The sequence below is a fragment of the Ascaphus truei genome, chromosome 14 (genome assembly GCF_040206685.1).
Source record: "Ascaphus truei isolate aAscTru1 chromosome 14, aAscTru1.hap1, whole genome shotgun sequence".
NCBI lineage: Eukaryota > Metazoa > Chordata > Amphibia > Anura > Ascaphidae > Ascaphus > Ascaphus truei.
This window is the reverse complement of record NC_134496.1, coordinates 11,256,120-11,278,074: the sequence shown is the minus strand read 5'-3', so window position 1 is coordinate 11,278,074 and position 21,955 is coordinate 11,256,120. Positions and strand designations below refer to the sequence as shown.

Genomic DNA, 21,955 nt, shown 5'->3' with positions numbered 1-21,955 from the left:
CGCTCTAAACCCCAGTGCATCATTACAGGATTATACAGGTGCTTTATGACCAGGATCTTAACTTTGTACTTGGACAGTGCTTGGAGTTTCTCTGAGTATGAGAAAAACACACATGGTGTAAGATTTTATATCCTTTCATTTATTTTAGATTTGTATTTTGCGGATTGGACCTGGGCACAATGAATGTGTACCGAAAGTAAAGCCAATCTTGGTTTACTGCATGTTTGGTAAATGAAGCAATAGATTGTTGTGTTGTGGAAGAAGGGGCTCTCCAGCGTCTCTTGCAAATGCTTTAGTTGGCCTATAAGGGCTCACTTGAAGTTAGATTGTTGGCTGTTTAGTGTCTTAAAATTGTTTGCTGCCATATGCTATTATAAGTGAGCAAAGATGGGGTAAAATACTTTCCCGTAGCAAAAAAGCATACTACGGTAATTTTAGAAAAAATAGTGAAATAAGAGCTTATTTTTGGCACTGCATCTCTGGTGTTCCTGGCAGTATCAATGACAGGTTCGTAAGCGGTAGCACAACGAGATAGTGGCCATATGTTGTATTGATACCACAGTGTTGTGTATTGAAAGACTAAGGCTCTTTTAAGTGAATCGGCGATATGGGACATTTTAAAGATGGCGTCAGGGTTGCGGAGAGGTGACCGGCGGTGAGTTGTGGCTGCGGAGCGCCGTGGACAGTTTGGTTGCGGCCAAATGTTCAATTCCAGCCTTAGGGTGTGCTGTATAATATCATAGCAACACTTCGTAAATATGGGCCTAAGACTTTAACCTAAATCCTACAGTTTGTGTGCGCATGTGACAAACGCTGAGGTTTTATGTAGATCTGGTGAAAGGTTGAGAATCTGCATCTTATTTGTAGCAAGAAGAAACGGGCTGTTGCATAGTGTTCACTGCTCAAAATGTTTGCGCTTTCTCAACGGTCCCTGCTTCTCCTCAATATTATGTTACCATTTCACAAGAATGGTTCAGTACATGAGGATCTGTGCTTTGTTTTCTTTCATGGTTCTTTCATATCTGGTTTTTATTCTGTTTCTGCAACTAGTAATTTGGATGAGAAAAAATAAATAAATATATATAAATACGTGACGTCACATGACGCCGCGTCGCCGAAGAGAAGGTAAGTGAAATTGCAGAGGCCTCACGGGTTCCCCGGCATTAATTTAAATGCCTTGGGGGAAGAGCGTGGGGCCTCTGCAACCACCGGGCCCCCCCGAACAATCTTGTGCCCCCTGTTTGCGCACTGCAGACATAGTAGATGAGGTTGAAAAAAGACATGTGTTCAACCTATGCTAAATATTGACAACAGATACTTTATCCTATATGTGTACTTGCAGTACTGTGTATAGTTATCTCTTATTCAATGCAACTTTCAGGCTTCCAGTAATTCATAACACCAACATGTTTTCATCTGCCTTGTACTTTGCAGTCCTGGCGGGCGATTAATATGGCACCCAGACATTTGCTCATTTAAAAAATAAATTAAAAAAATATATGTTTCTGTATGCAAGTCCAAATCCCTGCTAATTTTAGTTGACTGTTGTCATACTTTGTGATACATTTTGTCATACATTGTGCCATTTGTCATTCATTGTGACTGGTTTCCAGCACAGTAGACGAGGGTTGACAGTGGGTTAGTGCAGGGGTGCTCAACTCCAGTCCCCATGCCCCGCACCCCCGAACAGGTCATAAGGATTTCAGGATATCTCTGCTTCAGCAAAAGTGGCACAATCAGTCCCTGTTTCAGCACAGGTGACTCAATCAGAGGCTCAGTCAAAGACTGGAGAATTTCGTGGGGGGGGGGGGGGTGGCGGGGCAGTTACCGAGGCCTTGCGCTCTACCCCACTGCATTAAATTAAATGCCGGGTGAGGCGTAAGGCCTCTGTAACTGCACCTGGTCACCTGCTCTCTGCCGGGTCTTCGGCAACGTGCGTCAAATGACGTGACGTGACAGGGTCACATGATGTCACATGACCGGTGGCATAATTTTGACGCCGAGTCATTGGAGAGGGGTGGGTGCGAACGCTGTGGCTCCCGGGCAGGGGGGCGCCTGGGTTCGTGGGAAATAAGAATGAAACAGACGATGAAACAGACAGTAGAGGAGCAAAGAAAACCACTGAGCCATGAAAAGAAATGTAACAGAAGTGATGCTCTGATAAAGATGGAAAGATGGGAAAGTTTTCACTAGTAATCTTGTAAACTACTGTCCCGGCCAGCTTTATTCTAAGGCCGAGTACATAGACGGACAGGCCGTGCTGAGCCGTGCGGACGCTCCGCGCTGAGCCCCTGCATCCTCAATGAGGATGCCTTGAGAGGGGGCTCACGCGAGCGTCCGCAGGCGTGCTAACGAGATGGAGGTTTCAGCCGAGCGCCAAGCTGTTTTTCAGCGCGCTGTCGGCTGAAAACCTCCAATCACAGCACTGCAGATTTCAGCAGGCGAGCGTCAGCGCGGTTCGGATCGCCTCACCCCTCTATGGCCCGGGCCTAAAGCTTGCCGGGTTAAATGCGGGCTAAACGCGGGGCTTTTCTCCGATTTGAATCGGAGTTTCCAGCGCGGCGGGCGCTTAAATAGATGAGCGCTAATGGCGCTTATCATTGAAAGCGCCCGAGGCGCGGGAAAACCGGCCGAAGATAGCCACGCGCCGTCCGCGGGTTAAAAATACCCGCGGAGGCAGCCGCTTTAGATTAAAGCTGGCCCGCCACTGTACACAGGTGACACATACCCAGGCATTGCAGAATAAGGTCAATGATTGCAAAGTGACTCATAAGGAAAGCTGGGCTGTATGCAACTGTTGAGAAACATCTTTTTATTTACGTCGTTGCATTTGGCAAAACACAAAAAAGGCGCGTTTACTTTAGGCAAAAAGCATAAGCTGGAAGGGAATGAATGATATGCGCAGACATGATGTGCTTTCAGCTCACTTGTGCTTTCCGGCACCCGTAGGCTGTGTCCATACAGCCTTCGACTGCGTGGAGGCGAGCGCGTGACGTCACCCGTGTGAAGCGGGACTGTTTTGTGGACAAGGGGGGAGGCAGTGTCTGTGACGTCATGTCATGGAGCTGGTTCGCCCTCATTAGGCGAACCGCTCACGTGACCTGCCCATCGCGACAAAATCTTTGAACTGATTCCTCGCGCACCACACGTCCCCCTCCTGCTGTCGCACCCGCGCGTGGTCTACGGCAGCATGCACGCCGCCTGATATACTGTGGAGCAGCGTAACTTTGCAGGATACAGTGAATCTGAGCGCTTATTTTTCTACCTTTTCACAAGCACCTCACGATTGGGGATAAATGCCTCCCAAAAGGATTTTGAGACACTGCTCAAATGTTCAGAATATATATGGTTTTCTGGGTATGCACCTTAACCCTGGCTGTGCTCAAAGCTGTGACCATGCAGCAAGCTTAAGCCTATAGGGAACCATGTTAAAAATGGTTATTGAGGCAAAAAGTGACACTGTGTGCTCATTTGCATGTCATTTCCCAGAATCCCTTGCTGCAGTGGAAGTGCTGTATGCTGGGTGATAATGGGGAAAGGCGGGGTTGCAGACCTGCCTAAGACATGCAGATGAGCATACAGCTATATTTGCATATATATATATATATATATATATATAGAGAGAAGAAATGACCTAGGCGCAAATAAGCCAGGAAAGAAACAAAGAGAAAAATATCATAGGGCAGTATGTCTGTTACTTTCAGAGTTAAGGTGGTAAGGTATACACTTACACTTAATCAGCCAAATAAAAGCCTTTAATCCACCACTGGGATTCAGGAACACTGCTGCTGGGATTTCTTTGCTGTTTGCATGGATCTCAGACTCTCCACGACTGCTGCTTGCTTCAGGGGTCACCTTTTCATCTGCAGCTGCGTGTCTCCTTAACATGGGATATAGCTCACCAGGGAGGGGGGGGGGGGGGGGGGAAGGGGAAGAGGGACAATGGAACAAAAAATAGTATAAAACCTTTTATTGTAAAAACTATCTAAAAAATAACAAACAGTATCTCACTCACATGGTGTGAAATAATTTCAAGCAGTTGAGAGTTTGAATTGAGTCTCTCACACTCGTAGAGTAAGCTGTCCGGTCCACTGCACTGCTGCTAGCCTGGTTTACTTCCGCGTCACGTGCTCCGGCTCCAATTCTCGCGAGACTTCGACCTCCAATGACGTCACAGCGCTATCTCCACTCCGTTCTGCAGCGCGTCTCACTCTGCTCGGTTTGCAATGACTGCAGGGTCTGCCCTACGCGTTTCTCCTCTAGGGCTTCCTCAGGGGCATAATAAGATAAGGGGGTATTATGCCCCTGAGGAAGCCCTAGAGGAGAAACGCGTAGGGCAGACCCTGCAGTCATTGCAGGCATTGCAAACCGAGCAGAGTGAGACGCGCTGCAGAACGGAGTGGAGATAGCGCTGTGACGTCATTGGAGGTCGAAGTCTCGCGAGAATTGGAGCCGGAGCACGTGACGCGGAAGTAAACCAGGCTAGCAGCAGTGCAGTGGACCGGACAGCTTACTCTACGAGTGTGAGAGACTCAATTCAAACTCTCAACTGCTTGAAATTATTTCACACCATGTGAGTGAGATACTGTTTGTTATTTTTTAGATAGTTTTTACAATAAAAGGTTTTATACTATTTTTTGTTCCATTGTCCCTCTTCCCCTTCCCCCCCCCCCCCCCCCCCTCCCTGGTGAGCTATATCCCATGTTAAGGAGACACGCAGCTGCAGATGAAAAGGTGACCCCTGAAGCAAGCAGCAGTCATGGAGAGTCTGAGATCCATGCAAACAGCAAAGAAATCCCAGCAGCAGTGTTCCTGAATCCCAGTGGTGGATTAAAGGCTTTTATTTGGCTGATTAAGTGTAAGTGTATACCTTACCACCTTAACTCTGAAAGTAACAGACATACTGCCCTATGATATTTTTCTCTTTGTTTCTTTCCTGGCTTATTTGCGCCTAGGTCATTTCTTCTCTACATTATCCATTGCGGCAAGTGTGGAGCCGCAGACCTAATTGGCTGCATTCAAGCAAGAATAGATTGTAAGGTATAACACCTCCTGTTTGACTGATTGGCAAGGGGTAGTTAATATTTTTACTACTACAACCCCACTAAGTGTTTGGAATTTGCGCTGATTGTATTCTGTTTTTTCTATATATATATATATATATATATATATATCTATATATCTATATATCTATATATCTATATATATATATCCAAAAAATCTACTCGCCACTTGCCCGGGGGTTAAATCCACTCGCCCGGGGCGAGCAAATGTGTATATATATATATATATATATATATATATATATATATATATATATATATATATATATTAAACACACAAACCCAGCAAGCTCAAACGCCCACACCCTCCTAATATTGACTATATGTAATGCCACATAGAGTGCAACTGGGCTGTGGCACATGAATATAGGAAAACACAGGGGGTGCTCAGTGCTACATCCAAATGACAAAACATACATGGTAATAATTACAAGAAATGATGCTTCAATACTAATAACATTGCTAATGCTAATAATAAAATATGTTTTTTTAGTTAGAAATTTTGGCCAAAACATCATAAGCTTGCACACCAAACGTCAAGGTAAACCATAATAAGTGCAAGTCCTACACTACACTGCATTTGTTCCCAATACCTCTGTATGAGGGGGAAGAACCATAATAGATTCATTACCTGCAGCAAGATGAGACAATCCACCATTAAAAAGGGGGAGTTGACGTGAGCTCTGGGGGAGGTGCCACAACCTCCATACAACTGATACCAGTCAGAAATTAATTAAACACACAAACCCAGCAAGCTCAAACGCCCACACCCTCCTAATATTGACTATATGTAATGCCACATAGAGTGCAACTGGGCTGACAAATCACCAAAAAATCTACTCGCCACACAAAAAAAATACTCGCCACCTAGTACCAAACGTGTGCTGCTTGGGCCAATATTTACTTGCCCGGGGGTTAAATCCACTCGCCCGGGGCGAGCAAATGTAAATATATATATATATATATTTTCGTGGTGATTACCTACTCTTATCTCATTTGAGCAAATGTCAGTAAGCCAACCTCACACCGATGAGACCCATCAAGGTTGAACACATGTCTGTGAGTGGGTTAACTGACTTTGCATCTCCCAAGTCCTTGCTTAAAAGCTGTGTTTAAAGCAGCATGCATTGACTAAGGGTTGCTCATGTAATGTGAGCATGAAAAAAATTTTAAGTTGAAAGAAACTGATGTTTTTTTTCCCCCTTCTATTTTACTCGTTACGGCTTTGGGATGCTGCATTATTACCAAATGTTGATGAAACTTTAACAATAAGTAGTTACTAGTTCAAAAGAATAAGCTGTATAATTGGCTTATTCCACCGTTCAGTATCGGAAAGGTATAGATGTCATAAATGTAATTTTGTTCTTTTTCTGCTGTTAACAACATTTGTTTTCTTTGTTCTTTTGCAGGTTCGAGACGATGTTTTAAATTCTCTAAATAACAACTTTTTGCAGACGCTTAATCAAGCTTGGAATGACCACCAGACTGCCATGGTCATGATTAGGGACATCCTTATGTACATGGTGAGTGTTACATGGGACCAGATAGGTTTTTACTGCACAGGGATACGTTCTAGTGACTTTCTTGTTTATTTCCGTGCTCTGATGGTTCTTTATACTTCCACACTAAGGAACCACCAAATCCAACTGCCCCACTTGCTTTTGAAAGAGAATAGTCAACCCCTGGGGTGCAAGCAACTTCAGTCCTCAAGGGCCACCAGCACGTCAAGTTTTCAGAACATCCCTGCTTCAGCACAGGTGGCTGAGAAGCTGAATGAGCCACCTGCGCTGAAGCACGGATATTCTGAAACTCTGACCTATTGGTTGGCCCTTGAGGACGGAAGTCGTCCACCCCTTGTAAAGTGTGTTGCAACAGCGATTTCATGAAATAAATTGAAGTTGAATGAAGCAGAGTAGTGAGGTAATTGATTGGCAGGTATGATCTAAAATAAATATGGCTGACATGACTGGTATATGTGGGGCGGCTTTAGAGTATATTTTCTCCCGAAAAACAGCGGAGAGAATAAAGTATACATTTGTACCAGTATCCTCCTATATGTCAGCGCGTTTATTTTGATGGCTTGTACGGGATGGTTATTTTAGAAATGCAGCCTATTTAGGAATGGGGGATAGAGGGGAGATGTCACTGGAGACCAGGAATCAACTCGCCAGACCAGAAACACGAGTTTATAATATGAATTTATTGGAAAAAAGTTATCCACAACTGACATTAACAGACCACACATACCCAACCGGGGAAAACCGGGGATCCCCTGCCGGCCTAGTTGCAGGGACCTCCTTGCAGAAATGTCCCTTGTCCTCTTCCCTGCACTATCCTCTGAAACAGGACTCCAGGCCTGACACCAGCACAGGAGCGGACACTGCAGCTTTTCCCAAATATCATTTTTATTTTTCAATTCAAACATTACATGTTATTTCAAGACATTTGCAAAAAAACAAAGCACTTTTTTCCCAGTCGTTCAACAGAAACGAATCCATTACAAATTAAATCACAATATTAACAAAAATACATGCATTTATTTATAACGACAGTAGGAGGGGGCGCGCATTGCGCAAGAAGTCATTTGAAACTGATTTCTCGGCGCAACAGACAGGTCACGTGAGCAGTTCGGCCAATGAGGCTCCTTGACGCCCCTAGGTACACCCCCCCACAGCGTGCCCACCATGGCCCGAAAATACACCCGCTTCACGCGGGTGATGTCACAATCTCCGCACGGGCGAAGGCTGTATGGCCTTTGCTGTACAGCATAACTTCTGCAACTCTTATGGCTACCTAGAGGTCTCCCTCACCACCACCTTTTTTTATACACTAACCCCACAACATTGAAACACTCAGGGCCAGGTGCTGTCTGCTTCCCAGCCCCTTATTGGTGGGTTGAAATGAAACATAACATTAGTTGCAAAGCAATGCTACAGGAAAAGGTCACAGACCGTTTTTGCAACGTTTCTCCTGCAACAAAATTAACCTCTGGTCCCTGAGGTGAGGGAACCAGGTTAAGATGTAATACGTTATACATACACATAACAATACCAGTGTATTATTGACAGGTAGGGGTAATGGCAGGCTTGACCTTTATTACCAGCAGCCATATTTACCCCTACTGCCACAGGGGATACCATTTGTTTTACATGAAGATGTGGTGCTTAATATGGTGAAGAAGCTGCATGCGAGCGTTATGTAACAAAGATTACTTGTTTTATCTGAGCACTCTGGCTCTATAATCCGTCAGTAGTGCTGGCTTTGAACAATACCTTGCAGTCAAACGTGTTACCTGCAGTGTGGCTTTATGGGGAATTATTGAGTTGAAGTTAAACTGTAAACTGTAGTCATGAAATCGATTTCTGTAACTCCTGGAGCGGTCATCACACACCCACAAACACCCCCCCCCCACACACACACACACACACACACTCCACACCCCCATAGGAGCCCCTGCAGAAGTGTTCACAAGGCTGTGTTGGAGAGGTGTTCTTACAGTACCGCAGCCCACAAGAAGACATAACCGCTGCCTCAGCATCAACTGAGTAACACGTTTGCTTGATCTCATAGAGTGATCTGTCAGGTTGTCTTGCTCCAGTGCAATGCTGTTTAATCAGACCTGAGGTGGCTGTGCTAGGTAGCCATTGCAAACCTCACGAGTGCATTAGTCTAGTCTCCTGAAAGCCACACAGTGGACATGTAGACCAGATAAAGCTCTTATTCTCCTTCATATAAAATACTACTGTACAGCGGCTAAGTGCAGAGCTTTTGTATGGGTGGTGTACGAATAAGAAGCCGCTGCTACTACTGAAGTGGGGATTGTGATTAGTATTGAAATGTGACGTGGCTTTGATTTATACTCTGCTTATAAACTGAAATGGTATCCTTATATAGTGTATATGTCTCATGATGTTTGTACTTGGACTTAAATGTACAGGCCATGATTTAAAACTGAACAATTTGTCTTAAAATATTTAGTCAAATTATTATTTTCTTTACTTTTTTTTTATTACATATAGATATAGATATAGAAGTGGAGTTACACTTCACACATGTTAGTTTTATTTTTTTATTATTAATCATGATTTTAAAAAAAAAGTGTTTTTTTTTTTGTTTGTTTTTTGTTTTTTTTTTAATGCTGCAATCCCGCCTGGGATTTAATTTCTTTGTATTTCTTTTTCTTATTTACCTGAACCTGTTGGGGAGATTCTTGTAGGTTTTTTTGTGGTGGTTTTTCACGCACAAGAAACATACAAACATGGCGGGTGTCACCCGTAGAAAGACGCAATGTCACCCCCCGGTGACATTTGTTTAATCTGATTGTGCCGCTGTATATGTAGCTATGAAATCGATATATTGTTTTCAGTTTATGTTGAGCTTTTCATTGGTGACGGCCCTGTGTGGATTCCATATAATATGATGAGATATGTTATAAATGTGAAACAAATCTGCCTATTTTTCTAATATTTTTGAAGACATCTGCAACAATTCATCAATTTCATTAAAATAAATACCAAATATAATTGCTCCTTGTCTTTTCTCATTACACTGGTACTAACACATGGGTAACCTGTTTCCGCACAAAGAAAACGGTGCTGTGAATTTTAGTTAAGAACCATGGCCTTGAAGTTTTTCCCATAAATTTACACGAACTTTGGACTTCCTTGGGGTTTGGGATATGCCATCCCGTTACCATATACAGTCACGGCCAGGCATTGACCATCTGTTGCAGGGCCATGGGAAGAACATTTAAAAAGCATCGAACTTGAAGTGCTCTCTGATTATGGAGGTGCTTTGTTACTCTGCATGTAAAGCTTTCTTGACCTATTGATGGTGTGACACTTGGTATTCTGCTTTGTTTTACCAACATTCTTAAGCTCTTTTAGGATGACATAAATACACACATACATATACACATATACACACACACACACACACACACACACACATACACACACATTAACCTATTGAGACTTGAGAGTTCAGCCTTCAGTGAAATAAACCATTTACTTTGTATGGATTTAATAGCAATGAATACTTACGGCTGAACAGACTACAGCCTTCCAGTTGTACAGAACAACAATTTCTGAATTTCCATGTGCTAGGGTAAGTAAACATCTGGTATGGAAATAACACAACAACCCATTTCTTTGTGCTAGAAGCAGGAAAGAATATAGGTTTATTTGGAAAAATATGGTGGACCTATAAACATTTGAGACTAATCCAGTGCCATGTTATTTAACTTCTGCATATTAAACCACTGACATCTCTTTACATCTACTCTGCTTCTAGGACCGAGTGTATGTTCAGCAGAACAATGTGGAGAACGTCTACAATTTGGGGTTGATCATTTTCCGTGATCAGGTTGTGCGCTACGGCTGCATAAGGGACCACCTCAGACAGACCTTGCTGGACATGATCGCAAGAGAGCGGAAAGGAGAGGTGGTGGACAGGTGGGCATATTGTCCTTCCAAGCATATTATGGACTTTTTGCTGCCAAATGTTGCTGTCTTCTTGCAGTATAGTCTGTTCCAGGCGCTGCATAACACACATGGTATAAATAGGACACAGTCACAGCCACATGGTGAAAAACCAATTGTAGGGCCAGTGGTCCTTCTCTGCCACTGAAGAATAGTACAATCAAGGAACTCTGCATGATGGATGATTGTGTATGATTGTGTATTGCAGTGTGTAATGTGATATGTAAATCAGATTATTTGACCCATTGACTTGCTTCCATCCTATACTATGAGGTTCTCCTTTCCAGTCCTCAAGACCCCCTCCCCCAACAGGTCAGGTTTTCAGGATATCCCTGCTTCAGCACAGGCGGCTTAGTCTTTGACTGAGCCACTGATTGAGCCACCTGTGCTGAAGCAGATATATCCTGAAAACCTGACCTGTTAGGGGGGGTCTTGAGGATGGAGTTGGGAACCCCTCCCTGCCTTATGGGTTTGGCTTCTTAGGGCTGTTTATAGAGCGTGCGTCCGTGCGTGCCTATGCGAACGCGCGTGCACGTGCCGCATGCTTTTCGTTGCGTGTGTGCGTGTGCGTGCGTGTGTGCGTGCGCGTGCGTGCGCGTGCGTGCGTGTGCGTGCGCGTGCGTGTGTGTGTGTGTGTGTGATTTTATTATTTATTAAAAAAAAATTGGTAAAAATAAAATATTTTTTAAGTTTGTGCAGACTCGCATACACACACGCATACACATACACACACGCATACACATATACACACGCATACACATACACATATACACACACGCATATACACACGCATACACATATACACACGCATACACATATACACACGCATACACACATATACACACGCATACACACACGCATACACATACACACGCATACACACACGCATACACATATACACACGCATACGCATATACACACGCATACATATATACACACGCATACACATATACACACGCATACACATATACACACGCATACACATATACACACGCATACACGCATACACATATACACACGCATACATATATACACACGCATACACACACGCATACATTCATACACACGCATACATATATACACACGCATACACACATGCATACATACGCAAACATACATACACACGCAAACATACATACACACGCAAACATACATACACACGCAAACATACATACACGCAAACATACACACGCAAACATACATACACACGCAAACATACATACACACGCAAACATACATACACACGCAAACATGCATACACACGCAAACATGCATACACACGCAAACATGCATACACACGCAAACATGCATACACACGCAAACATGCATACACACGCAAACATACATACACACGCAAACATAATACACACGCAAACATACATACACACGCAAACATACATACACACGCAAACATACATACACACACACACACGCATACATATATACATACACATGCATATATACATACATACACACGCATATATACATACATACACACGCATATATACATACATACACACGCATATATACATACACACGCATATATACATACACACGCATATATACATACATACGCATACATTTAGCGCTGGTCGCGGCGCGAAAAGATTATTTTCCCTGTCTGCTCCCCTCTCCGTGCCGTGCGCGCGCAGCCCTCATATAGAAGGGCTGACACGTCGGCCAAATAAAATTCCGCGCGCACGGCATAGCGTGCGCCCGGCACTATAGAACGTGCCTTAGTCTCTGGCATGCTGCGTACTGCAGGAAAACGCACATCTGCGAGCAGGCGTTCTCTCTGTAGAGACTTCTACACTTTCTCTGGCAGAGCACCTCCCTACATCACAGGTTTGTAATTTCCTGTGTTAATGCAAAAATACCTGAATGCAATAAAGTGCTATTTAGGGAGAACACCCTCCTATCTCTATTTGTGCTAAGTATACAGTCTCTCTTGACTAGTTGTAGTTGGGTTTCTGTGTACATAGTACTGCATTGGTATATTTGAAATACAGCGTCCTCTTTACTGATAAGTAACAGGATTTGCAGGCAAGCGTTTGGAAAACTGCATTTCTCCGGCTTGTTTGGACCGGTCTCTTCTCTGTCGAACAATTATCTCGCGCTCTAATTTCTTGCAATCCACTTGCTCACCTCTCGCACTCTGCTCAATGATGTCTTCTGTCTAGCCCTCTTGTATCTAAAGCCCTCTCCCGCCTAAATCCTTTCTCACTCGCTGCCCCACACCTCTGAAATGCCCTTCCCGTCAATATACGCAAAGCGGGAAACGTCACATCTCAAGCAAAGAATGAACGGAGAAAAACTTGTGAGAATTCCATACTAGAAATTGACCTAACATAACTTAAGAAAATAAAGTTTTGTTTCATGTTATGATGCCTGCGACATTTAGATTCAATAGACATTTAGATTAAATAGGCAGTTGTGGTTTCATACATTTTGTATACTAATTTTTCACATTTAACTCTAACTTCAAAAGCACAGTGATAATTAGTATGGTAATACAATATATGCTGCTTTTGTAAAGCACTTTTTGGGATCGAACTGAGGAAGGAATGCAGCAAAAAGTGCAGTGATCAGGATTTTTTTTAACTTCAGTATTAATTGGACAGTTATGCATTTGTGAACCAAAAATACTCATGCTACTGTACATGAAAACTAATAATTAGATCAGTCATTGGTGGAGTGAAACTGAGGCACTCTGCACGGGGCGGTAGATGAGCACGGGGGTAGACGGGCCGGGAGAGGATGCAAGGCTGTCCGGTATCTAATTCAGCGCTTCAGTGCGGATAGGGGCTGAGCGGGGTCAAGGGAGGGAGGGATCATCATAGGAGGGGAGGCGGGCGCTCCAGGTAGATACGGGAGGCAAACCAGAGAAAGCCTTGTCCTTCCCGATGCTCCCAGGTTGAATTAAAGGCCTCCAGGCCCCCCCCCTCACGGAGACAGACAGACACACATACACACTCGCTCCCCCTCCGGTGGACATGAAACCCTTGATCGCGGCGGCCGGCCATTTTTTTCCCATGATCCCCGTTATGACACGGTCACATTATGTGGACCACAAGCACCGCGTTATAACGGGGATCAGCTGTATTTACAAATCTATTTAAGATCCATACAAAATCATTTTAGAAGGGCACTTTTTTCCCAAAGACACTACAAATTACATAGGGTCATACCTTCAGATTGGAGGAAAGGACATTTTACCAGTAACGGAAAGTACTGTAGTAACAGACACGTTTCTTTACCGTGAGAACAGTTGTGTAATAGACTACCAATGGAGCCTGTGATGTCAGACCTAATAGATCTCTAAGAAAAAGTTAGGCATGTTGCAGAAAGGAACGGTATACTGGTTATCCCAGGAGACAAGACGATTACCCCGGGATCACAAGCGACGGACAAAAGAAAGGAGTTAAATACATTTACTTTATTTCGGTCGAGCAAACTGAAGCAACTCCATGCTTAAGTTGCCATAACAGAGGGTTTATGGGGGAAATCCTAGCTCACTAGGTGATGGGTGCTGCCGTAGCTAACTTACCCAGGATGTCTTCCACAATCCATCCACCTCAGAGTATCCCCAGTACCTTGGGATGATAACCGCTCGGTTCAAATTTCCCGCTAGTCTCTGACACCATGACTAGCTATGAACCAAGGAACAACTGCGGCTCTGATCGGTGTTGGCTTACATAGTTTCCTGGTCTTCATCTGAAGCCATGGAGGACCGGGTGCCAATCAACCAGCTAAGAGATGGTCTTCATTGACCAATCGGAGACAGATTGCTTGTCTTGGATTGACCGATCAGGGTTGTGTGAGGAGACAGCACTTTAGGGGTGGGCTTAAAGAGAATGGGAAATTCAACCTGACCAATATGATTCAAGCCGATGGTGCAAGGGCCCAGACCTTGGTTCCCAGTTTCAACATACCTAGAGATAGGCACCTCACAGGTAGGGAACATGTATTCCAGGAGCGGAGCCATTGGTCATCCCCAGCAAAGTTCACGCCCTTCCCTACTTCCAATTGTTTCCAAGCACTACACCTACCCCAAAACAGATAATAGCCCAAAGCTTCATTGTGTACTGGCCCGGGCTGAGTGACTTACCAGCTCACCACATAATGGAGCCTTACAAAATACACAGGCAGAATAAACTGTTTTACGGGGGGAAACAATGTGTTGGCTACCTAAGATGGCCATGTGAACTGTATCAGGTCGCCATCTTGTCAGGTAGTGGTAGCCAGCGGAATTAACAATGTATATGCATGCCAGGCTGCCCCTACCTTCACACTGACGTATTCCAAGTAAGTTAAACATACAGATGTACAGAAGGGGGGCTAGCTCTGGCTGGGCACGCATGCGCATTAGGCGCGGGCTCTGACACACACACACACACACACTGACAGACACAGACACACACAAGGAATTCAGTTACTATAAATATAGAAGTGCAAATGGTTAAAACACGCGTTCTAAGTCAAACTTCTTTGCGTTTTGGCACTGAACTTGTCTTGATTTTTAATTAAAAACATCACCATCACAAATACAATTTCTGTGACAAAACAGGGACCAAAGACAAAAGTTTAACTTAAAATGTGCGTGCTCGGCACACACGTTTTTTTTTGTTTTTGCCTTCCTCTGAATAAATATAAATCCAAATAGCAGAAGTATCTCGGTCTACTAAATTTAACATACGTTGAACTCTCTACTATATTATGCAAGTGTAAATATTTCACTGCACAGATAACTATGAATGATTTCAGGATGAATGCAAATGCTGTGACAGTCTGCTTTAGACTCGTCCTTTTAGTAATGGGAGGCGCTTGTTTGGTTGAAGGTATAAGGATATCCATAACAATTATACATCTGGGCAGGTTGTAAAGGTAATGATGCTTATATGTATGTTTTTTTTTTTTTTTTTAACACTGATATTTAGTGTACATATTTACATTAGTAACCACATCAGAAGAGATTCAGCACGGATGTTTATACAATTATTTCTACTTTTACCCCCAACATGTATGTATTTGACAGAGGCGCCATAAGAAATGCCTGCCAGATGTTAATGATTCTTGGTCTGGAAGGAAGGTCAGTCTACGAAGAAGATTTTGAGGCTCCATTTTTGGAAATGTCTGCAGAATTCTTCCAGGTAGGAAAATATTTAGGCAAATAAAGCAGTTTGCTTACAGGCTGTGTGATACAAATAGCAATGGTATAGCTGTTGGTGCCTGACTCCCTTTGGGGCCCAAGCTTTTAGCCATGCTGCTCCCACTCTTTAGAACAATCTGAGAGGCCTCATCTCTGTAAATCTATTAAAAACAGGCTCAAGACCTGACGGTTTACCCAGGCATTTAATTAACCACAACCTGTTCGGCATTTAATAGCTACAGCACCGTCCCATCCTGTATTGTATCTTCCCGTGTGTTTTGGCTCTCTTATAACCTTAAATGCTTTTTTCTTTTCCCCTTTTTGGGACTGTAGTGCTTTGTGTCCCATTTGGGAAAAAAACGCTATATAAATAAAGTTATTATTCTTCATCTCCATTGCAATCATTCATATGGGCTTTCAAATGAAGGCAGCAGTTGAATGTTGCTTCACATGAATAAACAGCACTTTATAAAAACCAGTCTCTCTACACTTCCATTCTTCTCTGAAGGACCGATCTACTGTATTTAGTGGTTATTGGGTAAAACCGAAATGTTGCGTTATTTTTGGTGCCGAGGACTTCCCAGGTTCCCAATCCGTTCAGTAATTGTATTGTAATGTATGTCTTTATTCATATAGCGGCATTAATGTACATAGCGCTTCACAGTAGTAATACATGTCACAATCAGTATTACTTCCGGAATATTTGTGACTGTCTAATAGGAATACGCAACTTCTTCCCCCTCGTTGTTGCGGTTTCCTATTGGCCCGTGGAGCCAGTGAGATTTCCTTTAAAGGAGACCAATCACTGGCAACGAAACCAAGTGTTTTGGGTACCTCTAGAGGACCCTCCGGTTCCAATGCTGTTAAAAAAAAAAAAACATTTTTTAGTAGGTGGGATTGGTGCTTGAATGCAACCAGTTTTTTGTGGTTCTGCAGGGAGATCAAATCCTAACCAAGCTTTACTTTCTCCACAGATGGAAAGCCAGAAGTTTTTAGCTGAGAACAGTGCGTCCGTGTATATAAAGAAAGTAGAGGCTAGAATAAATGAAGAAATAGAGCGGGTGATGCACTGTCTCGACAAATCAACAGAGGAGCCCATTGTGAAAGTTGTGGAGAGGGAACTTATCTCCAAACATATGAAGACCATAGTGGAGATGGAGAATTCGGGCCTAGTACATATGCTCAAAAATGGAAAGACAGAAGGTAGGTTCACTGTCGAGATGCATCTTGGAGGTTACAGCATCCATTTAAAGGGGCAGTTCTCCCTGAATGTCTACCTTTTTTTTTTATTTTTTATTTTATTTTTATTATTGTTTCAAGATTTCTTAACACATCACGTTGTTTGCAGGCCTTTGGCTTTTTAAAAAAAAAAAATATCTAGATGGGAAAGGAGAAATTAAAATAAGATTGGTAAACTGATTTTAAAGGGGCATCCCAGTGAGCCCACTTTCAAGTCTGTCATATCGGGAGGGGAACTGCACCTTTTTAAGCAGGTTTTGACCAAAACATATATTCACATTGTAGCCTGTGTAAGGAGAAGCATTCGTTCCTTTCCAAACATTGTAGCTTCCTGAAATGACAGTGTCCTGGTCAGTGCTCGGTTGTTCGATGCCCATCACTATTAGAAATGCTTCCCGGTGTCTGTGTTGGGTGCAATGTTAAGCCTATAGTGGGTTCCAGCCCATTTCTAATGACACTTCCTTTTTGTGCTTTCTAGGGCATGTTGTGGGCAACTCCAGTCCTCAAGGGCCACCAACAGGTTAAGTTTTCCGGATATCCCTGCTTCAGCACTGGTGGCTTAAAGACTGCCACTGATTGAGCCACCTGTGCTGAAGCAGGGATAGCCTGAAAACCTAACTGTTGGTGACCCTTGAGGATTAAAGTTGCCCACAACATGCTCTAAAGCCTGATTTCCGTATTATTTTTGTCTACATAAAGTAGACCACTGCATTTAATGAAATACACAACATATATTATTAACCTTACGAATAAGTCGGTACTATGTGGATGAGGAAATAATTGCCTGTGATAATGTTATTGCAAATGTAGCAGTGTAGACATCTGAACGGCCTCCTGGTCTCCCTCCGTACGCCATACTAAGAAAATGGCTTGTGGTGTAATATTTGTCTGTTTTGATCAAAATGTCCGCAATAAACCTTAGGCAGAAGTTGGTTGTGTTGTACTATGCCAGTGTGCCCCGACGGCTGTGCTAATGTCTATAGATTGTTGCTTTCAGGAATTTCCCGTGTCTAGTGAGATTTGTAAGGATAATGAGCCTTCCTGGTTTAGTGTTGGTTAATGGTGCAATTCCCTTCCGTAGTGCTTGCTTCCTCTAGCATGCATCCCCATAGCCTCCGGCTGTGAAACAGTCCCTCATATCTTTCTAAGGCCGAGTCCACGGTCCCTGCTGGCGTGCTGAGGCGCAGGGAAAGCGGGTGCTTTCCCTGGCCTTGCGGTTGCTTACCGCAAGCGCTCTCAGCAGCCGTCAGGGGGCGGTCCGGGGGCGGGCGCGTCACTGGCCGGGGGCGGGCCAGTGACGTCACGGAGCTGGTTCGCCCTCATTGGGCGAACCGCTCACGTGACCGGCCTGTCTCGCCGGCAAGCGGGGGAATTTTAAATTCCCCTAAGACCTGCGCTTCCGCAAGCGCGCGGAAGCGCAGGTGAGCCCCTACTAAAGCCGCTCTAATTGCGGCTGTAGGGGCTCAGTGCTGAGCGGGAGCGCGCCTCAGCGCGCTTCCGCCAGCAAGCAAGTAACATGGCCGAGGCCTAAGCCGTCACTATCAGTGGTCTTCTCATTATCCTAGAGATCCTTACTTTCTGAGAGTAGTATTGTGATCTAATTAGGGATTCTTGGTAATGACTGGTGGCCTGTAAAATGGCTTTGCTGTCTGGGTTTAAAGTTGGTCTGTGTGCAACTCCTCATTTTTTTAAGGCTGCGTCCAGGGTGGCGCTGAGCTGGTGTGGGCGCTCACGCTGGCCTCGATGAGACACATTGTAACAGTGTGTGGCCTGCGTGATCGCCCCCCCCTACGCGTGCCCGTGTGCTGTCCTCGGCGCTCAGATTCAAGAGTTTCAAAAATTTGAATCTGTAGCTCCGATTTCAGATCACATGACCAAATTTACCCAATCAGAGGACAGCAAGGCAAAACCAATGCAATACAAGCATTGGGAGCTTGCATTGGTTGCTGTCCTCTGACGGGGGTGGGACACGAAACGGAAAACGGAGAGCTGTGAACAGGGGTGGGGTGGGTAAAACGGAGTGGTGGTGTGGTGGGGGGGGGGGTAAAACGAAGTGGTGGGGGGTAAAACAAAGTGGTGGTGGTGAGGGGGTGTGGGGGAGAGAGGGAAGGGGGGGACGGGGGGAGGCAAGGGGGGGGAGGGAGGGATTGAGGAGAGGGAGAGAGCGTGGGGGGGAGGGAGAGCAGGGGAAGAGAAAGATAGGGGAGGGGGAGAGGGGATAAATATATATATAGATATAGATAGATGTTACTGCAATAGATGCCGCGTCCCACCCCCCGTCCCACTGACACGCCCCCTGCTCGCAAAAAAAATTCTCGCAGGACAAGATTGGTCTCCTGCTTACATGCACGTGACGTCACTGTGCATGAGCGCCAGCTCGCTCGCTCTGCTCTTGCCTTCACCCTGGACGAGGCCTTAAATTCCAAGGACCTCCAAGCCCCACTCCAAGTCTTTCAGTCGAATAGTAGTGTCTAAACCAGTGGTTTTCAACAGGTGTTCCTAGGAACCCTTACGTTTTTCGTGGGCATCCCTAAAGGGTTCCCTGTCATTTTTAGGTTGTTTGAAAATTATACCAAATAAAATACAGAAGAATGTACAATGAATCTGATCTCAGACACTCAGAGAAGGTTGGGGTTTCCTTATAATGCATCTGATCTCAGACGCGCTATTAGAGAGGGTGGAGGTTCCTTAGGCTTTGGGCATGGTCAGCGCTTATGCGCTGGCCTGTGCTGCTGCTCGGCACTGAGCCCCTGCAGCCGCAATGAGAGCGGCTCTAGCAGGGGCTCGCGCACGCGTCAGCACGCTTGGGGTAGCGTGTGTCTGACGGAGTTTTGAAATTTCCCCGCTTGCCGGAGCGCAGGGCCGGTCATGTGAGCTGTTCGCCCAATGAGGGCGAACCAGCTCCGTGACGTCACTGGCCTGCCCCCTGATGGCACGCTGTGTAAGGCCGAGCCTCAGCGCGCCTCAGCACTGTTTGGGGCACTATGTCCCAGGCCTCACAATGCATCTGATCTCAGACACGCTATTAGAGAGGGTTGGGGTTCCTTACAATGCATCTGATCTCAGACACGCTATTAGAGAGGGTTGGGGTTCCTTACAATGCATCTGATCTCAGACACGCTATTAGAGAGGGTTGGGGATCCTTACAATACATCTGATCTCAGACACGCTATTAGAGAGGGTTGGGGTTCCTTACAATGCATCTGATCTCAGACACGCTATTAGAGAGGGTTGGGGTTCCGTACAATGCATCTGTTCTCAGACTCTCTTTTAGAGAGGGTTGGGGATCTGCAGAATTTCATGATATAATTTTAGGTTTCCTTAACCAAAAAAAAGTTTTTATCCATTGAACTTTTATCCATTGGTTTAGACCATCCAAGTATTCAAAAAACATTTTCAACTCCTCCTGAGCTTGTTGTCCAGCATATGATAATGTCAACAATGAAGCAGACTATCTCAAGGTGTGTGTGTGTGTGTGTGTGTGTGTGTGTGTGTGTGTGTGTGTGTGTGTGTGTGTGTGTGTGTGTGTGTGTGTGTGTGTGTGTGTGTGTGTGTGTGTGTGTGTGTGTGTGTGTGTGTGTGTGCTTTTGTGACACAGGAAATTTATCCCACTTTACACTTTTCAAAACCTCTTGAGAGATTTCCATATAATTTACGATATTTTCCTATTCTCTTTTGAAGTTAACCCATTCTTCCACGTGACCTCCTTCACGGCAAGGTTGGCTTTAGGCCCTGTCGCTACTAGCTGAAGACACCTGTTTTTTGTTTTTCAAAGATGCATTCCCAGCTGGTTTGCACTTTTGCACATCAGTGTCACGTGGCTTTCATTAGAAGCACATTGGGAGGTAAACATCCTTGTAAGTACATGCCCTTCACTACCCTGTGTCTGTCAGTGAAAATATAGAAGTACAGGATGAGGGCGGTGGCATGTTTTCACTTTTAGAAATCCCTGCCAATTGGATAATGGCATTTGGATTTAAAAAAGTAATGGTTCTAGTTAAATTTGGGGATGGTATGTCTTCCTCAAACACTTCTACTTCTCCCACGAAAGCTGTGCTAAATGGGTCCAGGGGAGGCTAACTCACACCCCCTCCTTACCTTGTCTCTAGCATTGCCACGGTGACATGTCGCCAAAGTCAAGGTAACGCCCGTAACATAGTGGGGGCGCGCACGGCAGTTATAGTTGGCTGTGGTTAGCCAGCCATTGTATGCTAGGGCCGCGCGCACGGCAGTGAGCGTGGAGCCGGGCGATAGCGGGGAATACTGAGAAAACGAAGTATTCGCGCCGCTGTTTGTGTGGGTGTGTGTTAATAAATAATTTATTCTCAACGTGTCTTATTTTTTATTTTTTTTAAATATATAATAAATTAATAACACACAATCTACATGTGTGTGCGCGCGTGCACACACACACACACTGCAAACCTGTCGCTCCCGGCAGCACGGACTGTACACACACAAAATGTGCGTCACGTGCACGCGCGTTTGCACCTACTATAGAACAAGCCTACGGCTGAGAACCCGCTGTGAACGGCCACGTGCGCGCGCGCCACCAGCCATTTACCTCCTGCCTGTCTGTGCCCGCTGCCTCTTTCCGATGAGGCTCACTACGTGCTGTGACGCGTCAGCCGCCAGGGGATGCAAGAGGATTGCGATCCCGAGCGGTGACTCGTCACTGGGTGCGCGGGTGAGCCAATCGGCGCCGGGCTCGAGTGAGCTTCCCCCACCTCCAAAACGTGGGGGGGGGGGGGGAAGAGAGAGAGAGTGTGTGTGAACACGAACGGACCCTCCGCTCAAACCATGCCCCCCCCCCCCCCCACTGGAGCAATGTATGGGAAGATGTGAGACCTGTTAAGTGTGTAACCGGTTTGGTACTTCATGGTAAAAAGGCCCATGTCCTTTTTGTGGCAGTCATGTTGTAAATGTTACCGGAGTTATTTGACATTCGCAGAATTTTAATTCTAGTATTGAAAAGGCTTCATACGAAGAGCTTTAAAGGAATACAATGCACGGAAAGCAGAAGT

General features: G+C 44.9%; 1 protein-coding gene across 2 annotated transcripts in view; it reads left to right on the top strand.

Annotated features, from left to right (window-relative positions):
- Positions 1-21,955, top strand: part of CUL3 (cullin 3) — a 67,231-nt gene that overhangs the window by 32,787 nt on the left and 12,489 nt on the right. For both annotated transcript variants that reach the window (XM_075569692.1, XM_075569691.1), the window contains exons 3-6: positions 6,473-6,586; positions 10,356-10,516; positions 15,579-15,693; positions 16,667-16,895. In XM_075569692.1, coding sequence (XP_075425807.1) covers positions 6,473-6,586; positions 10,356-10,516; positions 15,579-15,693; positions 16,667-16,895 — 619 coding nt within the window. The remainder of the gene's footprint in view (positions 1-6,472; positions 6,587-10,355; positions 10,517-15,578; positions 15,694-16,666; positions 16,896-21,955) is intronic.